A 15605-nucleotide genomic window follows, 5' to 3' on the forward strand; every position below is an offset into this window, starting at 1 on the left:
AGCTCAAATTCTCCCTCAAACCCCCAAATTTCTATTTCAAAAGTCAAGCCCTAATCCTTCCCTTTTTAATCAAATTTCCATGAATTTAGATGTTGAATCTACAATTAAATGACGTTTCTAGGCCATAGGACTGACCTCCAATTGATTCCCAGTCAAAACCCTCTTTAATACTCGTCAAAAGCTCTCAAGGTTGCCCAAAAATGGTGGAAAAATAGGTTTGGTTCGCGGATGAAATGTTTATTAAAACCCTTCTGTCAGCCCAGATTTTACTCTATGCGATCACATCTAAGCCTCTGCGATCGCATAGCTCAACTTTCCCAGGCCTCCAAAATGCCCTATGTGAACGCAACCCCTTAACTACGATCGCACTGCTTCACCAATCAAACCTACGCGATCGCATACATTACTCCGCGATCGCATTGAACAAAGTACCCCTCCGAACCGCAGGTCCATTTAACACTACGCGATCGCATTACTCCTCATGCGATCGCAATGAACATTCAGACGGCCTTCCTCAAACCTTCTATGCGATCACAATTGCACTCCTGCGATCGTAGAGAACAAAAATGTTCTGCAACACTCAGCTGAAATCTGCAACTTCAAAAACCAAGATTGGTCCGATTGACCATCCGAAATTACCCCGAGGCCCCCGGGACCTCAACCAAAAGTGACAACCCATCCTAAAACATCATTCAAACTTGTTCCAATCATCAAAACACCACAAACAACACCAAAACCATCAAATTACATCGGATTCAAGCCTAAATTTCTTAAAACTTCCGAAATACGCATTTGATCAAGAACCCGACCAAGACACCTCCGAATGATCTGAAACTTTGCACACACATCCAAAATCACCTGAAGAAGCTACTTCATCTCTCTGAATTCCATTCCGACCCCCGTATCAAAATCTCACCTACCAACCGGAATTTGCCAAAATACTAACTTCGCCAATTCAAGCCTAATTCTACTCCGGACCTCCAAAATCAATTCCGATCACACTCCTAAGCCACATATCAACCCCCGAAGCTAACCGAATCACCGGAAATCACATCTGAACCCTCTAACTCAATTGTCAACATCCGGTTGACTTTTCCAAAACAAGCCTTCCTTAAAGAGACTAAGTGTCTCATTTCCTATCAAAACCAATCCGATTTAACTCTAACACACCGAATACCGATAACGAAACATGAAGAAGCATAAAATGGGGGGAAATGGGGCAGTAACTCATGTGACGACAGGCCAAGTCGTCACAATTCTTTTGAAACCCTAATTTATTTTCTATACCTCCTACATCTGTACATATCTACGATGATTTAAGTTTGTTTTTTGAATATTTTATACTATCCTCAAGGTTCTTTACAAGAATCATGTGATTTCAAGTGTTTTTCATCTTCTTCTAAAACTAGGGTTTTCAGAACTTCTTTTAAAACCTTGTTTAACTGATTCTTTGTGTTTAAACTTTTATTTCTTGCATATCTTGATTGATTCTATGAGTTTACTACATCTTTAACTCGTCTATGTTGAAAGTCCTAATTTTCAGGGTTCTTTCGTTTGGTTCTGTGTATTAGCATGATGAATTGGTGCTCGTTTTTTGAGTTTCTGTGATCTCTTATGACTATCTTGCCTTGATATGTTTCTACTAAGTCTCTTAGCCTAAACTTACACTGATTCTATGTGCTTGTGTTCAGTGTGACTGTTCAAAACTTGCCCCTTTCTCATTAAATCAGTATTGTTTGACTTTCATGTTTGCTAGAGTTGTATGTCGACTCTTGATTATCTATGTCTTACTCTATTTATATGCTAAACACTAATTGATGACTTTCTCTTTGATTGATTCTAAATTCCCTCTTTCTTGGTCTAATTTGAACACTTTCCTTTAGACCTTCGATCCCTACCTTTCTACTCAATTTGATTGATTCCCTTACCTTGGTTGCATTGATACTTGATTCTTACTGACTATCTCCTTAATTAGAGTTTTTCTGAACCTAGCCCTAATGGTTTACTCTATGACTACTATGTTCGAATTATTTCTTTATCTACACATTGATTTCTTTCCTTATTTGTTACTTGTTCTTATCGTTTGTACTGATTCCCTTAAATTAAGGGAGTACTTGTACTGATTTTGCTCTAATTGGGTTTGAGTTCCATAATTACTATATAATTGTGATTCTTGCCTTATTTTACCTAGTTTCGAACTACTATATATACATACTCTCTCATTAAAACAAACACACGAACACATTAGTTCAAAACTCTCTCTCACTCAAAACTTTTCTACTCTCTCTTTGGTTACTGTCTATTATTCTGAGTTAGCCGGCTGCAAGCCAAGGCTAACTCTTGTGCTCTCTTATTCCTCACTTTGTGTTTACTATCTCTCTACTGGTATGTTCTAATTTCAATCCAAGTCCCAAAACAATATGCTTCTTTTACTGCTTCAGTTTATCATGTTTCTAATTTGTTTCTATCTATAGTTCTATTGTTCAACATGCAATTGACATGTTTACATTACTGCTTCATCTATAATTCTATTCTAACCTTCTTAGGACCATTAAAAACATGTGCTACCCCCCCCCCTTCCCGTGGTCTGTCTCAACATGACTTTACCCTGTTTTGGATGCTTGTTTACTTGTTATCCAGTTTGATATGCAAAACTGATCTGTCACTTTAAATGGCTAATTCTATGATTGTTTCTGAAACTCCTACTGTGTTGGTACCAATAGCTATCCCCCAATTCCTGATACTCCACAAGAACTGCTTTGCTCTTGTATACTATGAGCTCTATGTGTCCCTAATCCTCATTCCCCTGTGTGAATGGTTGTTATTTGAGTGTTGCTGAACTTGTTTGACTGACCTGCTATTCGTTTAATTACACCACTATTTTTTTCAAAGATGTTTTACTAAACAACTCTCTTGTTTACGAATTATTTCAACTAAGTCTTTTTTACACTACTTTCCTGCTAAAAAATTTTCAAAACCATGTCAAGAACTCTCACTCCACTCTTAGATCCTTAAGTTCTTCCCCTCCAATGTGTGAATGCCTTGGGATCCCTATGAAATCCCTCTTAACTCTGATGCATTGGAGCTGGCTCTTCCACACTGCACTTACTCAGTTCTAGTTATAAAGTCTAGGTGTGAGCACTGCCCAGGATCCTTGATATTCTTAGGAAACTCTGACGCACGTAGACAATGATATTGTCTATGGAATTTGGCATTTGAGGCTATTAGAGACTTGGATAAATCATTTGGGCCTATGTCAGGCTCCCTATAGTGTAACTTCTTCTTTTATTTTATCTATTTATGTAATTCATTCATCTGGTTTGTAATAATTATTTGTAAATAAATATTGGGTGATTAGTAAAAAAGGGTGGGTAGTTACATATCTGTGAGGTAATATGGGTAGAAACCATGCCTATAGGATTTTATACTTACTGTGTTTGCCTTACCATGCTAGCAATCATGCCTATAAGGTTCAAGTGGTTCCAATAATAGAAATCATGTCTATAGGTTTAAAATTAACTTCATAAGTAGATACCATGCCTATAGAATGTAATCAGGTTCAGTTCTGTTATAATAGGTATTTACATTTATTTTCATTAGATATCATACCTATAAGTTTCTAATATCAGTTCTTAACAATTAGATACCATGCCTATAGGAATTAAAAATCAGAAATTCTGCCTGTAAAATAAAAATCAATAAGTCAGTTCAACTCATGTTAGTTTATTTCGAAACAGGCCTAATCAATGGTTGTTTTCCTTAAATGAATTCTTTCAAATACTGCATTCACTATCACTAGACAGCATGCCTAGAGGAACTCAAGAGTCTGTTTTAAAACTGTTCACTGCTTTACTTTATCAACACAGTTATACTCTTAGGGCATCACTGTTCTGCATTTAGGCAAGCCTATAGGGCGATTTTAAATTCTGCAACTCTGAAACTGTTTCTGCTACTTAAAGTTGTTTAGATTTAACAAGTTTAATCAGTAGGCAAGTTAAATAGGATCCTTCACAAATTGGCCTAATTCAGTACCTTATAACCCCTGCTCACTTAGATATCATGTTCTAGGATTTGTTCTCTTTGAATGTTGTTTGAAGACGTGCACTTATATGGTATGTCTGAGGAGGTAACTGTGAGGCTCTAACTTATTTTATATGTAGTCCTAACTATTCTTGCTTGTCGCCTAGAATTTTCTCCTTTCAAAACACCTTGGGAGTTGTCTAGAACTGCCCAGATTTAGAGGTCCTAGAATACCTCCAGGACCACAAGGAAGGGACGGGTAGTGCACGCATAGGCATTGTCAAGGTTATTAGAATGCTTTAGTCTATGACCAAGGGAAGGGACTTGGGTAGACGGGATATGATGACTACACGCTAATACCACATATAGCCCCTCATTGAGGAGTGTTTACCGGGCATTGCGTGGGGTGATCCTATAGGCTAACCAACCTAGGACCCCTCTTTTCCAAATCCCCTTTGCTTAAAAACATTACTTTCTTTTTATGCACACAACTTGTTCAAATTCTATGTCTTATTATTTGAGTAATACAAGGCCCAACATGCTTTATTTATTTGTTTGAACTACTTATCTGTTAAAGGACTAATTCATAAGTATAAGTCCGGTTGGGACCCACCGTTGTGGACCAAGAGGGGTACCTAACACTTTCCCCTCAAGGTTATCTCAAGCCCTTACCCTAAATCTCTGGTAATACAAACTAATCCAAGAGTTAATCGCTCTGGGTGCCCTAACGCACCATAATTCATTAGGTGGCGACTCTTCAAAATACCCAATTCCCAAAAGGAAATAAGTTACTACCCCCATAAATGTCGAAATCCAGACTTCCCCGTCAAAAAGGGAAAACAGAGCGCGATAATTCCTTCATGTTGCGGGTAACCTTGAGTGACTAGTCTTGCCTTGTTACGAACTACTTGGCCAGATTCATTTAGCTTATTATGGAATACCCATTTTGTTACTACAATTGAAGCACCTGATGATTTTGGAACTAGATTCCGTACTTTGTTTCTTTCCAATTGTTCAAGATCTTCTTTCATATCTTTAACCCAGTGGTCACCATTGAGTGCTTCATCGACTTTCTTTGCTTAAGTTGTGATATGAGAGTCTGAGAATTCAATTTTTGATATTTTCTGGTCGTGATGCTTTCTTGAGGATTTCCAATGATAAACTTGTGAGGATATCCTTGTTCACCTTTCCATTCGTTTGGGACCTTTTCAACATTATTTCCATTCTTCCAGGAATTAATTCAGGAGCAGAGGATGAATCTTCTGTTGCTTTTTCAGTAGTCGATCGAGTTCTCTCAAGAGTTAAATTTTCCACATTATTCTCAGTGACTTGAATTGTCTTTGATATACTTGCAATATCTTCTTCTTCTATTGATTTAACAAACTCATGGCGAGGGTTAGTATTAATAAATACCACATGAATAGATTTTTCTACAACAAAAGTTACGCTTATTGTAAACTCTATATGCTCTACTGGAAGGAGAGTATCCAAGAGATATAACTTCGTCACTTCTTGGATCGAACTTAACAAGATTGTCCTTGCCGTTGTTATGAACAAAATTTTTGCATCCAAAAGGATGGAAGTAGATCACATTTGTCCTTTTTCCTCTCCAGAGTTTGTAAGGAGTCTTCTTTACTATTGGTCTTATCATGCATCTATTGATGACATGGCATGTTATACTTAAAGTGTCTGCCCAGGAGTGATGTGGTAGTGAGCCTTCTACAATCAATGTTCTTTCCATGTCTTGAAGTGTCATGTTCTTTCTTTTAGCTACCCTGTCTTGTTGAAAAGAACTTGGGGCGAGAAGTTGTATGTGATTTTATGATCATTGCAGAAGGTTTTAAAATCGTTGCTTTCAAATTCTCCTCCGTGATCACTCCTTATAGTGAAAATACAGAGACCTCTTTCACACTGCACTTTCTTGGAAAATGCTTCAAAATTCATTAGTGTCTCATTCTCATAACTCAAAAAGATAACCCATGTGAAACGAGAATAATCATCAACTATAATGAATGCATATTTTCTTACCATTTATGCAAGATGTTCTGGTGGGTCCAAAAAAATCCATGTGCAATAATTGTAATGGTTTGAAGTATAAACAATGTCTTTCGGTTTAAAAGAAGATCTAGTCTATTTGCCAAGTTGACATGCATCACATATATGATCTTTTGAAAAATTCAGTTTTGGTAGATCAATGACTAGATTTTGTTTGGAAAGTTTTTCTATGGAATGCATACTAGCATGACCTAATTTTCTATTCCATAACCAAGAGTCATCAATCATGGATGCTAAACAGATATAATTCTCAAGATTGTCTAATTTGCTAAGAGTATAAACATTTTTGTCTCTATTTCCAGAGTGAATTGAGTTACCTGATTTATTTATGATAAAACAGCTAGTATTTTTAAAGCGTACCTCATAGTCGTTGGCACATGGATGACTAATGCTGAGTAAGTTATATCCCAATTCATACACAAGATATACTTCGTCTACTTCACATGTTGAACTTAAAGGAACTTTACCAACTCCACTGACGTTTTCTTTAGATTTATCTCCAAAAGTGACTGATCATCCATCTGAATTTGTGACAGATTTAAAAAGTTGTTTGTCACATGTCATGTGTATGAAAAATGCACTGTCAAGATACCACTTTCCCTTTCTATTTTTCTTGTAGTGCTCCTGCAACGTAAAAATTTACTTTTTCTTATGTACCCAAGCTTTCTTGGGTCCTTTTTGGTTAGATTTAAAGGTGGTAGCCCCAATGCTTATTTTGGGTCTCTAGACCCACTCCCTTTTATTTCTAAACCTACAGTTGATAGAAAAATTACTAGATTTACTGTAATAACAACACGCATGATGGCTCTATTAAGATCCCTCATGAGACCTAGCAAAAGTTTCCTTTCTAGGACCTCCTTTGATAGTCGACTTATTTGACTTGACAGAGCTATGACTGGTGGATTTTCGTAATTCGTTTAACTGAAGCTAGAGTTCATAAACTTCTTCTTGAAGCATGTCTCTTTTAATTTCACAAACCTCCAGTTTTAGTTTCCAGTCCTTTATTTCTTTTTATACCTTTCCAAGTTTGTGAGAACTTTTTGAAGATCAATCATGGCTAAATCAATAAATTCTTGAAGTTCAATGCATCTAGTACAGGGACATACTTCACTGGTTTCTCCAATTGCCACTAGACTTAGATTTTCATCTAACTCATTTTCTGATTCATCGTTATCACTTTCGCCTATTGCCATGAAACATATATTAGCCATTTCTTTACCTTCAGGTTCTTCTTCATCTCTCCATGCTCCAAAAGATTTCTTCTTCTGAAAACTTTTGTTGATTTTCTTCTTTAGATCTGGACATTCAGTTTGTATGTGTCCAAATTTTCCACATTCATAGCATCTTCCATCATTTTTCTCATTTTTATTTGATGGTCTTCCTTTTCTAGTAAATTGTTTGCCCTTTCTTCTGCCTCTAGTTATTATCATGATGTTAGATACTTCCCTTTATAAAATTGCTATGCTTTCATCTTGCTCTCCTCCTCCTCCTCCTCCCCCCTCCTTCTCCTCCTCTTTCTTCTTCTTCTTCTTATTCTTCTTCTTCATTTTAGGATTCAACTACAATGGCTTTGAAGTCTACATTTTCTTCTTCTGTTCATATACTCACCTGTTCAGATGAGTCTTTTCAAACGCTATGAGGTCTCCACGCAGTTCATCATAAGAGATTTGTCAAGATCTTGGCATTCTAAGGCAATGACCTAGGCTTCCATGCAGTAGGTAAGCTCCTGAGAATTTTCCTGACCTGTTCTCTGCTTTTCGATGGTCTCCTAAATGATTCAAGTCTCCAATAATTTTGTTGAATATCAAACACATCTCTTCAATTGATTCACCTTCCTTCATTTGAAATAATTCATAATCCTGAATCAGAAGTTTTATTCTTGTCTCCTTGACTTTAGTTGTTCCTTCATAGGTGACTTCAACTTTTTCCCACATTGTTTTTGCAGTTTCACAGCTTGATATTTTCTCACACTCGTCTCCACTTGTGGCGTTGTAGAGGAGATGCCTTGCATTCGCCTGAACAACAACAACTTGTTCGTTAGTATAAACGTCTAAATCAAGAGAATCAGTGATACCTGACTTTTAGATGTTTTATCCTTCTTTACTAGAATAGGGAGATTTCCCTTATTGATCATGAAGAAAACTTTAATGTCATATGATTTTGTATAGGTTTTCATACGTATTTTCCAGTGTGAAAAGTGTCAACCATTACAGTAGGATGGCCTTATTTGGGAGGTTCCTTCTCGAAAGAGTGCTCTAAGAACTGTGTTTGATGCCATGATTTTTTGCTCACTTGTGATTAAGCAATTTATTGTGAGACCTCACTTTGATACCAATTGAAACACAAGAGGTGAGGGGTGAATTGTGTCCAAATAAAATTTTAATTGACTAATATAAATACTAATTAACTCCTTTTCTTGTAAATACTAAATCAAGGTAGAATAACAAAGAAAGCAAACTATGCATAAGGAGATAAAAAGGCTCAAAGTTTTTATGCTAGTTCGTATACCAGTGTGGTATCTACATCAAGTTCCTTTGGGTCACAAGGGTTCTTTAGATCTTTAATAAGTAAAATGTTATAATAGTCGTGATTTTCTTTCATTCACCACTAACGATGTACAACTTGAATGTTTCTCAATGTGTGGCACAACATCTTTATTGTTTTCTATCTCTTCCTATCTTTTGTGATACTAGTAAACTCAAGAATACTGTATTTGTACTAAGAACTAGAAAGATGTAGAAACTTGTATTGTAATAATTGGATCGGTCGTTCCAAGAGTTGTAACCCCGTTCCCCCATTTTATGCTTATGATTTATAGTTGTTATATGACTTATCGGGTTAATTGGTTTGGATCCGGAAGGATTTCGGAATGAATTGAGACACTTAGTCTCATAATGGAAAGGTTAAGTTGGAAAAGCTGACCGGATGTTGACTTATGTGTAAACGACCTCAGATTTGAATTTTGATGGTTTCATTAGCTCCATTGGGTGATTATGGACATAGTAGCATGTCCGAATTATGATTTGGAGGTCCGTAGTGGAAATAGTCTTGAAATACCGGAAGTTGGAATTTTGGAAAGTTTAACCGGGAGTGGACTTTTTGATATTGGCGGGGTGGGTGGGAGGATTGGATTTTTGGAAGTTAGAGGAGGTTTGTGGAGTCATTTGTAACTTGTGTGCAAAATTTGAGGTCAATCAGACATGATTTGATAGGTTTCAGTGTCGTTTGTAGAATTTGGAAATTCCAAAGTTCATTAGGCTTGAATCTATGTGCGATTCATGCTTATGATGTTGTTTGAGGTGGTTTGAGGATTCAACTAAGTTCTTATGATGTTTAAGATGTGTTGGTATGTTTGGTTAAGGTCTCAGGGGCCTCGGGTGGATTTCGGGTGATTAACGGATCAAGTTTTGAAGATGTAAGGTTGTTGAAGAATTTCCATTGCTGGTGTAATCGCACCTGCGGAGTCGGAACCGCGGGTGCGAGCCTGCAGAAGTGGGAAAAAAGCCACAGAAGCGTCCAAAGGAGAGGTGAGCGTGTGGTTCTGAGGTAAGTAACAGTTTTAAATTTGGTTCGGAGGGTATGAAACCCTAGATTTTATGTTATGTGATTGGCTTGGAGGTGATACACATGCTAGGTGACGGGCGTGTGGGCATGCACCATAGCAATTGTGACTTGGTCCATTCTGTGGAATTGAAAAGTTGCATAACTTTTTGTTAGCTATATGCTCTCCATGTTTTATAGAATTTTTACTGTAAATCATGTTAGAAATCATGTTTAAGCTATGTGTTTGTACGAATGGGACCCGCAGAGGTCGTGTTACATGTTGAATTACCTGCTAAATGCTATTTGTACTCAGTCTTAGTTTTTATTTGCATATCATATCTCAGTCTCTATTATTTCCTGTTGATATATCATATCATTATTGTTTGGGCTGATTTTCATGATTTTTGAGAACTTGAGAGACTGGATAGATTGATGACTGAGTGAGGTCGAGGTCCTGATTGTGAGGATGCTTATGGGATTGGGTTTCACGTCACAACATGTTTCATTGATTTATGCCATCATTGGCTTGATATAGCTCTTGGGCTGAAGGAGCCCCTCCGGAGTCTGTACACACCATCAGTGAGAGCATGTACCTATTGAGTGCAAGTGCCGAGTGTCGAGATCCGAGTGCTGAGTGACTGTGAGGAATGAGTGATTTCGAGGTTGGAGTGAATGAGAGGACTTAGTGATACTTTCCCTCAGAGGTTGTGTATGATTTCATTGTTGTTGCATATAGTTTCGATATATCACTATTTTGAAAACTTTTGAGAGAGATATTTTATCCCGTATTACTTGAACTTGTCATGTATAAATTGATTTGACTTAAATTGCTAGATTTGAAAGCATGTCTACTTTCGTTTTTGAGACTACTAAAATTGAATATAATTGTGTAGCTCGTCACTATCTTTTATTTGTTTATTTAGTATTGTTACTTATTGAGTTGGTGGTAATCACTCTACACCCTACACTTCGTGCGCAGATCCAGGTGTTTCCGGACATGGTGGGCGTTAATATCATGCACGGTTGATCTTTGGAAACTATGAGGTAGTTGCCCGACGTTCGCAGTCCTTATTTATTTTTTCTTTATTTGTATTTTTATTCAGACTTTCATAGACATTTCCTTTCTAGATTTGTGATGTATAGATGCTCATGAGCTAAGTGATACCCTGATTTGAGAGCTATTTTCTACACTTGTGTTTGGGGTTTTACCCCCATTTATGAAAAATTTGCTTATTTGAACTATTTGATTCATTTTCTGTAAGTTGTTGGTAGTATTTTGGAAATGTTGACTTGACTAGTACCACGATAGGCTCCATCATGACTAGTTAGGAATTGGGTCATGATAAGCTAGTATCAGAGCCTAGGTTACATAGGTCTCACGAGTCATGAGTAGGTTTAGTAGAGTCTTGCCGATCAGTACGGAGACGTCTGTACTTATCTTCGAGAGGCTGTCAAACCCTTAGGAAACTTCACATTCTTGAATTCTTATCGTGCGAATCTGTTAATTCTGGAAATTAAACTTCTGTTATTCTATTTTCTCATAGGTGGTGAGGACACGTACTACTGGACAAGATGGACAACCACCAGTACCGCCAATGGGTCTCGAGAGGCTGAGGCTACTGTAGAGGCCACAGTAGGGGTAGAGGTGTAGCTCGTATAGTAGCTAGGGCAGCACCTACAGATCCACCAGTTGCCCTAGTTCAGGAGCAGGTTCTAGTTGTGGATGAGCCAGCGGGGCCAACTGAGGCACCAGTGGTGCTCATCGTGATTCCAGGTCTTCAGGAGGCCTTAGCTCAGATTCTGACTGTATGCTCCAGTCTTGCTCAAGAGGTCTCTGTTCTGGATGAAGTAGCCACTTCTCAGGACGGGGGAGGTGCTCAGACTCCCACTACCTGCACACTAGAGCAGATAATGTAGGGACTCCAGACACTAGGGGCCTACCAGCCCAGCTGGTTGTAGTTGTTCAGGCCCATGTGGTTCCTATTATGTCTGATGATGAGCAAGGGAGAATGGAAAGGTTTGGGAGACTCTAGCCTCCATCTTTTAGTGGTACAAAGGTAGAGGATGTCCAAGGCTTCTTGGACAAGTGTCAGAGTATTCTCCATACAATAGGTATTCTATAGACCAGTGGGGTCTCGTTCACTACTTTTCAGTTCTCTAGGGCTTCCTTCAGTTGGTGGGAGGCTTATGAGAGGAGTAGGCCAGTCAGTGCAGCACCACTTACATGGCAGGAGTTCTCTGTTCTCTTCTTGGAGATGTTCGTGCCTCAGTCTTACAGAGAGGAGCTGTGTATGCAGTTTGAGTAGCTTTGTCAGGATGACATATCCGTGACGCAGTACGAGATGAGGTTTTTTGAGTTGGCCCATCATGCGATTTGGATGGTTCCCACTGATAAGGAGAGGATCAAGAGGTTCATTGATGGCCTTACATATCAGTTGTGGTTGCATATGACTAGGGAGATGGTATCTGGTGCTAATTTTGATGAGGTTGTCAATATTGCTCGGCAGATAGAGATGGTCCCCAACTAGGAGCGGGTTAAGTGGGAAGCCAAGAGGCCTTATGGATCAGGTGGTTTTAGTGGTAATCCTTCTGGAGGTCACTTTTACCATGGTAGGGGTCATCCTTATAGACATGCTTAGACGGCTCGGCCAGTTCACCGTGGTGTATCATTTGGTTGTGGTTCACACAGTTCTCAGTAGGGTCACTCATCTCTTAGTGCCCTTCCAGCACAAAGTTTGTCATGTGCTCCATCAGTTCAAGACTCATCTATGCCAGGTCCTTCTACCAGTTATCCCCGTGCTCTGAGCTCCCTTCATTCCTCATCACCAGCACCAAGGAGTTGTTTTGAGTGCGGGGAGTTTGGGCATGTGTGGAGGCAGTTTCCTCGTCGTCATGGAGGTCTAGCGCAATAGAGGAGTCTGGCTACGACTTCTGCACCAGTTGCTACACCAAGCACTCCGCCAGCTCGGGGTGGGGCCTAGTCAACTAGAGGTCACCCTAGAGTGGGAGGACAATCAGGTGGCGGTCAGGTCCGATTTTATGCTTTTCCTGCCAGACCAGATGCCATTGCTTCAGATCCAGTAATCACAGGTATTGTCGCAGTTTTTCATAGGGATGCCTCTATATTATTTGACCCTAGTTCCACTTATTCGTATGTGTCATCATATTTTGCTCATTATTTGGATATGCCCCTTGAGTCCCTAGTTTCATCTGTTCATGTATCTATGTCGGTGGGCGGATACAATTATTATGGATCGTGTATATCGATCATGTGTAGTGACGGTTGGAGGATTGGAAACTAGAGGTGATCTCTTGTTGCTTAGTATGGTTGATTTCGATGTGATCTTGGGTATGGACTAGTTGTCTCGATGTTATGTTGTTCTGGATTGTCACGCTAAGACTATGACATTGGTAATGCCAAGGTTTACACGGAATGAATAGCGAGGTTCTCTAGACTATGTTCCCAATCGAGTGATTTCATACTTGAAGGCCCAACGGATGGTTGGGAAGGGTTGTTTATCTTATTTGCCTTATATGAGTGATGTTGGTGCTGAGATGCCTACTATTGATTTTTTTTTCGGTGGTGCAAAATTTCCCGGATGTGCTTCCTGCAGACCTATCAGGCATGCTTCCCGATAGGGACATTGATTTTGGTATTGACTTGGTGTTGGGAACTCAACCAATTTCTATTCCTTTGTACCGTATGGTACCGACGGAGTTGAAGGAGTTGAAGGAGCAGCTTTAGGAACTCCTTGATAAGGGGTTTATTAGGCCTAGTATGTCACCTTGGGGTGCACCAGTTCTCTTTGTTAAGAAGAAGGATAGTACTATGAGAATGTGCATTGTTATAGGCAGTTGAACAAAGCCACAATCAAGAAGAAGTATCCCTTACTACATATTGATGATCTATTTGGCTAGCTTCAGGGAGCGGGGGTGTTCTCCAAAATTAATTTAAGGTCTGGGTATCACCAGTTAAAAATTTGGGACTCGGATATTCTTAAGACAGCATTCAGGACCCGTTATGGTCATTATGAGTTTTTTGTGATGTGTTTTGGGATGACCAATGCCCCAGCAGCGTTCAGGCATCTGATGAACAGTGTATTTTAGCCTTATATCGACTCATTTGTTATTATGTTCATTGATGATATCCAGGTGTACTCTCATAGCTTGGAGGAGCATGCCCAGCATTTGAGGGTTGTGTTGCAGCAGTTGAGGGAGGAGAAACTTTATGCCAAGTTATCCAGGTGTGAGTTTTGGCTCAGTTCAGTGGCATTCTTATGGCACGTGATATCCGGTGAGGGTATTCAGGTGGATCAGAAGAAGATAGAGGCGGTTCACAATTGGCCCAGACCGTTCCCTTCTATGGAGATTCGGAGCTTTCTTGGTTTGGCTAGTTATTACTGTCGCTTCGTACAAGGTTTATCGTCTATTGCATTGCCTTTGACCAAATTGACCCAAAAGGGTGCTCCTTTCAAGTAGTCAGATGAGTGTGACGAGAGCTTTCAGAAGCTCAAGACTGCCTTGACCACAGCTACAATTTTGGTTCTACCTTCAGCTTATGGTTCTTATATACTATATTGTGATGCTTCTCGGATCGGTATTGGGTGTGTTTTGATGCAGTAGGATAGAGTGATTGCTCATGCTTCATACCAGTTGAAGCCTCATGAATAAACTACCATGTTCATGATTTGGAGTTGACAAACATTGTTCATGCGTTGAAGATTTGGAGGCACTATCTCTGTGGTGTGTCTTGTGAGGTATTTACAGATCATCGGAGCCTCCAGCACTTTTTCAAATAGAACGATCTCAATTTGAGGCAGCGGAGATGGTTGGAGCTGCTAAAGGACTATGATATCACTATTTTGTATCATCCGGGGAAGGCCAATGTGGTAGACGATGCCTTGAGTAGAAAGGCAGTGAGTATGGGTAGCCTTGCATTCATTCTTGTTGGTGAGAGACCTCTTGCAGTTGATGTTCAGGCCTTGACCAACCAGTTCGTGAGATTAGATATTTCAGAGCTCAGTTGGGTTCTAACCTGTATAATTTCTCGAACTTCCTTATTTGATCGTATTCAGAGAGCGCCACTATGATGAACCTCATTTACTTGTCCTCAAACACAAGGTTTAGCATAGTGATTCCAGAGATGTGGCTATTGGAGATGATGGGGTGTTGAGGATGCAGGGCCGAATATGTGTGCCCAATGTAGATGGGCTATGGGAGTTGACTCTGGAGGAGGCCCATAGCTCGTGATATTCCATCTATCCGGGTGCCGCGAAGATGAACCAGGACTTGAGATAGCACTATTGATGGAGTAGAATACAGAATGATATTGTGGGATTTCTAGCTTGGTGTCTTAACTATCAGCAGGTAAAGTATGAGAATTAGAGACTAAATGGGTTGCTTCAGAGGATAGAGATTCCAGGGAAGAAGTGGGAGCGGATCACCATGGATTTAGTAATTGGGCTCCCACAGACTTCGAGGAAGTTCGATGCTATTTGGGTTATTATAGATTAGCTGACCAAGTCCGCACACTTCATTCCAGTTGGTACTACTTATTCTTCAGATCGGTTGGCTAAGATTTATATCCAAGAGATTGTTCGCCTTCACGGTGTGCTAGTTTCCATCATTTCAGATAGAGGCACGCAATTTGCATTGTAGTTTTGGAGAGCCGTGCAGCGAGAGGCACTCAGGTTGAGTTGAGTACAGCATTTCACCCTCAGACGGATGGATAGCCCGAGCGCACTATTTTGATATTGGAGGACATGTTATTCGCTTGTGTCATTGCTTTTGGGGGTTCATGGGACCAGTTTCAGCCACTCGTAGAGTTTTCTTACAACAACAACTATCAGTTGAGCATTCAAATGGCTCCGTATGAAGCTTTGTATGGGAGGCGGTGTAGATCTCTGGTGGGTTTGTTTGAGCGAAGCGAGACTAGGCTATTGGGTACTAACTTGGTTCAGGATACTTTGGACAAGGTTAAACTGATT

The 15605-nt window shown here is 39.6% G+C and overlaps 1 protein-coding gene across 1 annotated transcript; it reads left to right on the plus strand.

Annotated features, from left to right (window-relative positions):
* Positions 1-11960: 11960 nt before the first annotated feature.
* On the plus strand, positions 11961-14097 carry LOC138875141 (uncharacterized mitochondrial protein AtMg00860-like). Its single transcript, XM_070153963.1, has 2 exons — positions 11961-12134; positions 13771-14097. The coding sequence occupies exons 1-2, from the start codon at positions 11961-11963 to the stop codon at positions 14095-14097; spliced, it is 501 nt and encodes a 166-aa protein (XP_070010064.1).
* Positions 14098-15605: the final 1508 nt, after the last annotated feature.

The sequence above is a fragment of the Nicotiana sylvestris genome, chromosome 8 (genome assembly GCF_000393655.2).
Source record: "Nicotiana sylvestris chromosome 8, ASM39365v2, whole genome shotgun sequence".
NCBI lineage: Eukaryota > Viridiplantae > Streptophyta > Magnoliopsida > Solanales > Solanaceae > Nicotiana > Nicotiana sylvestris.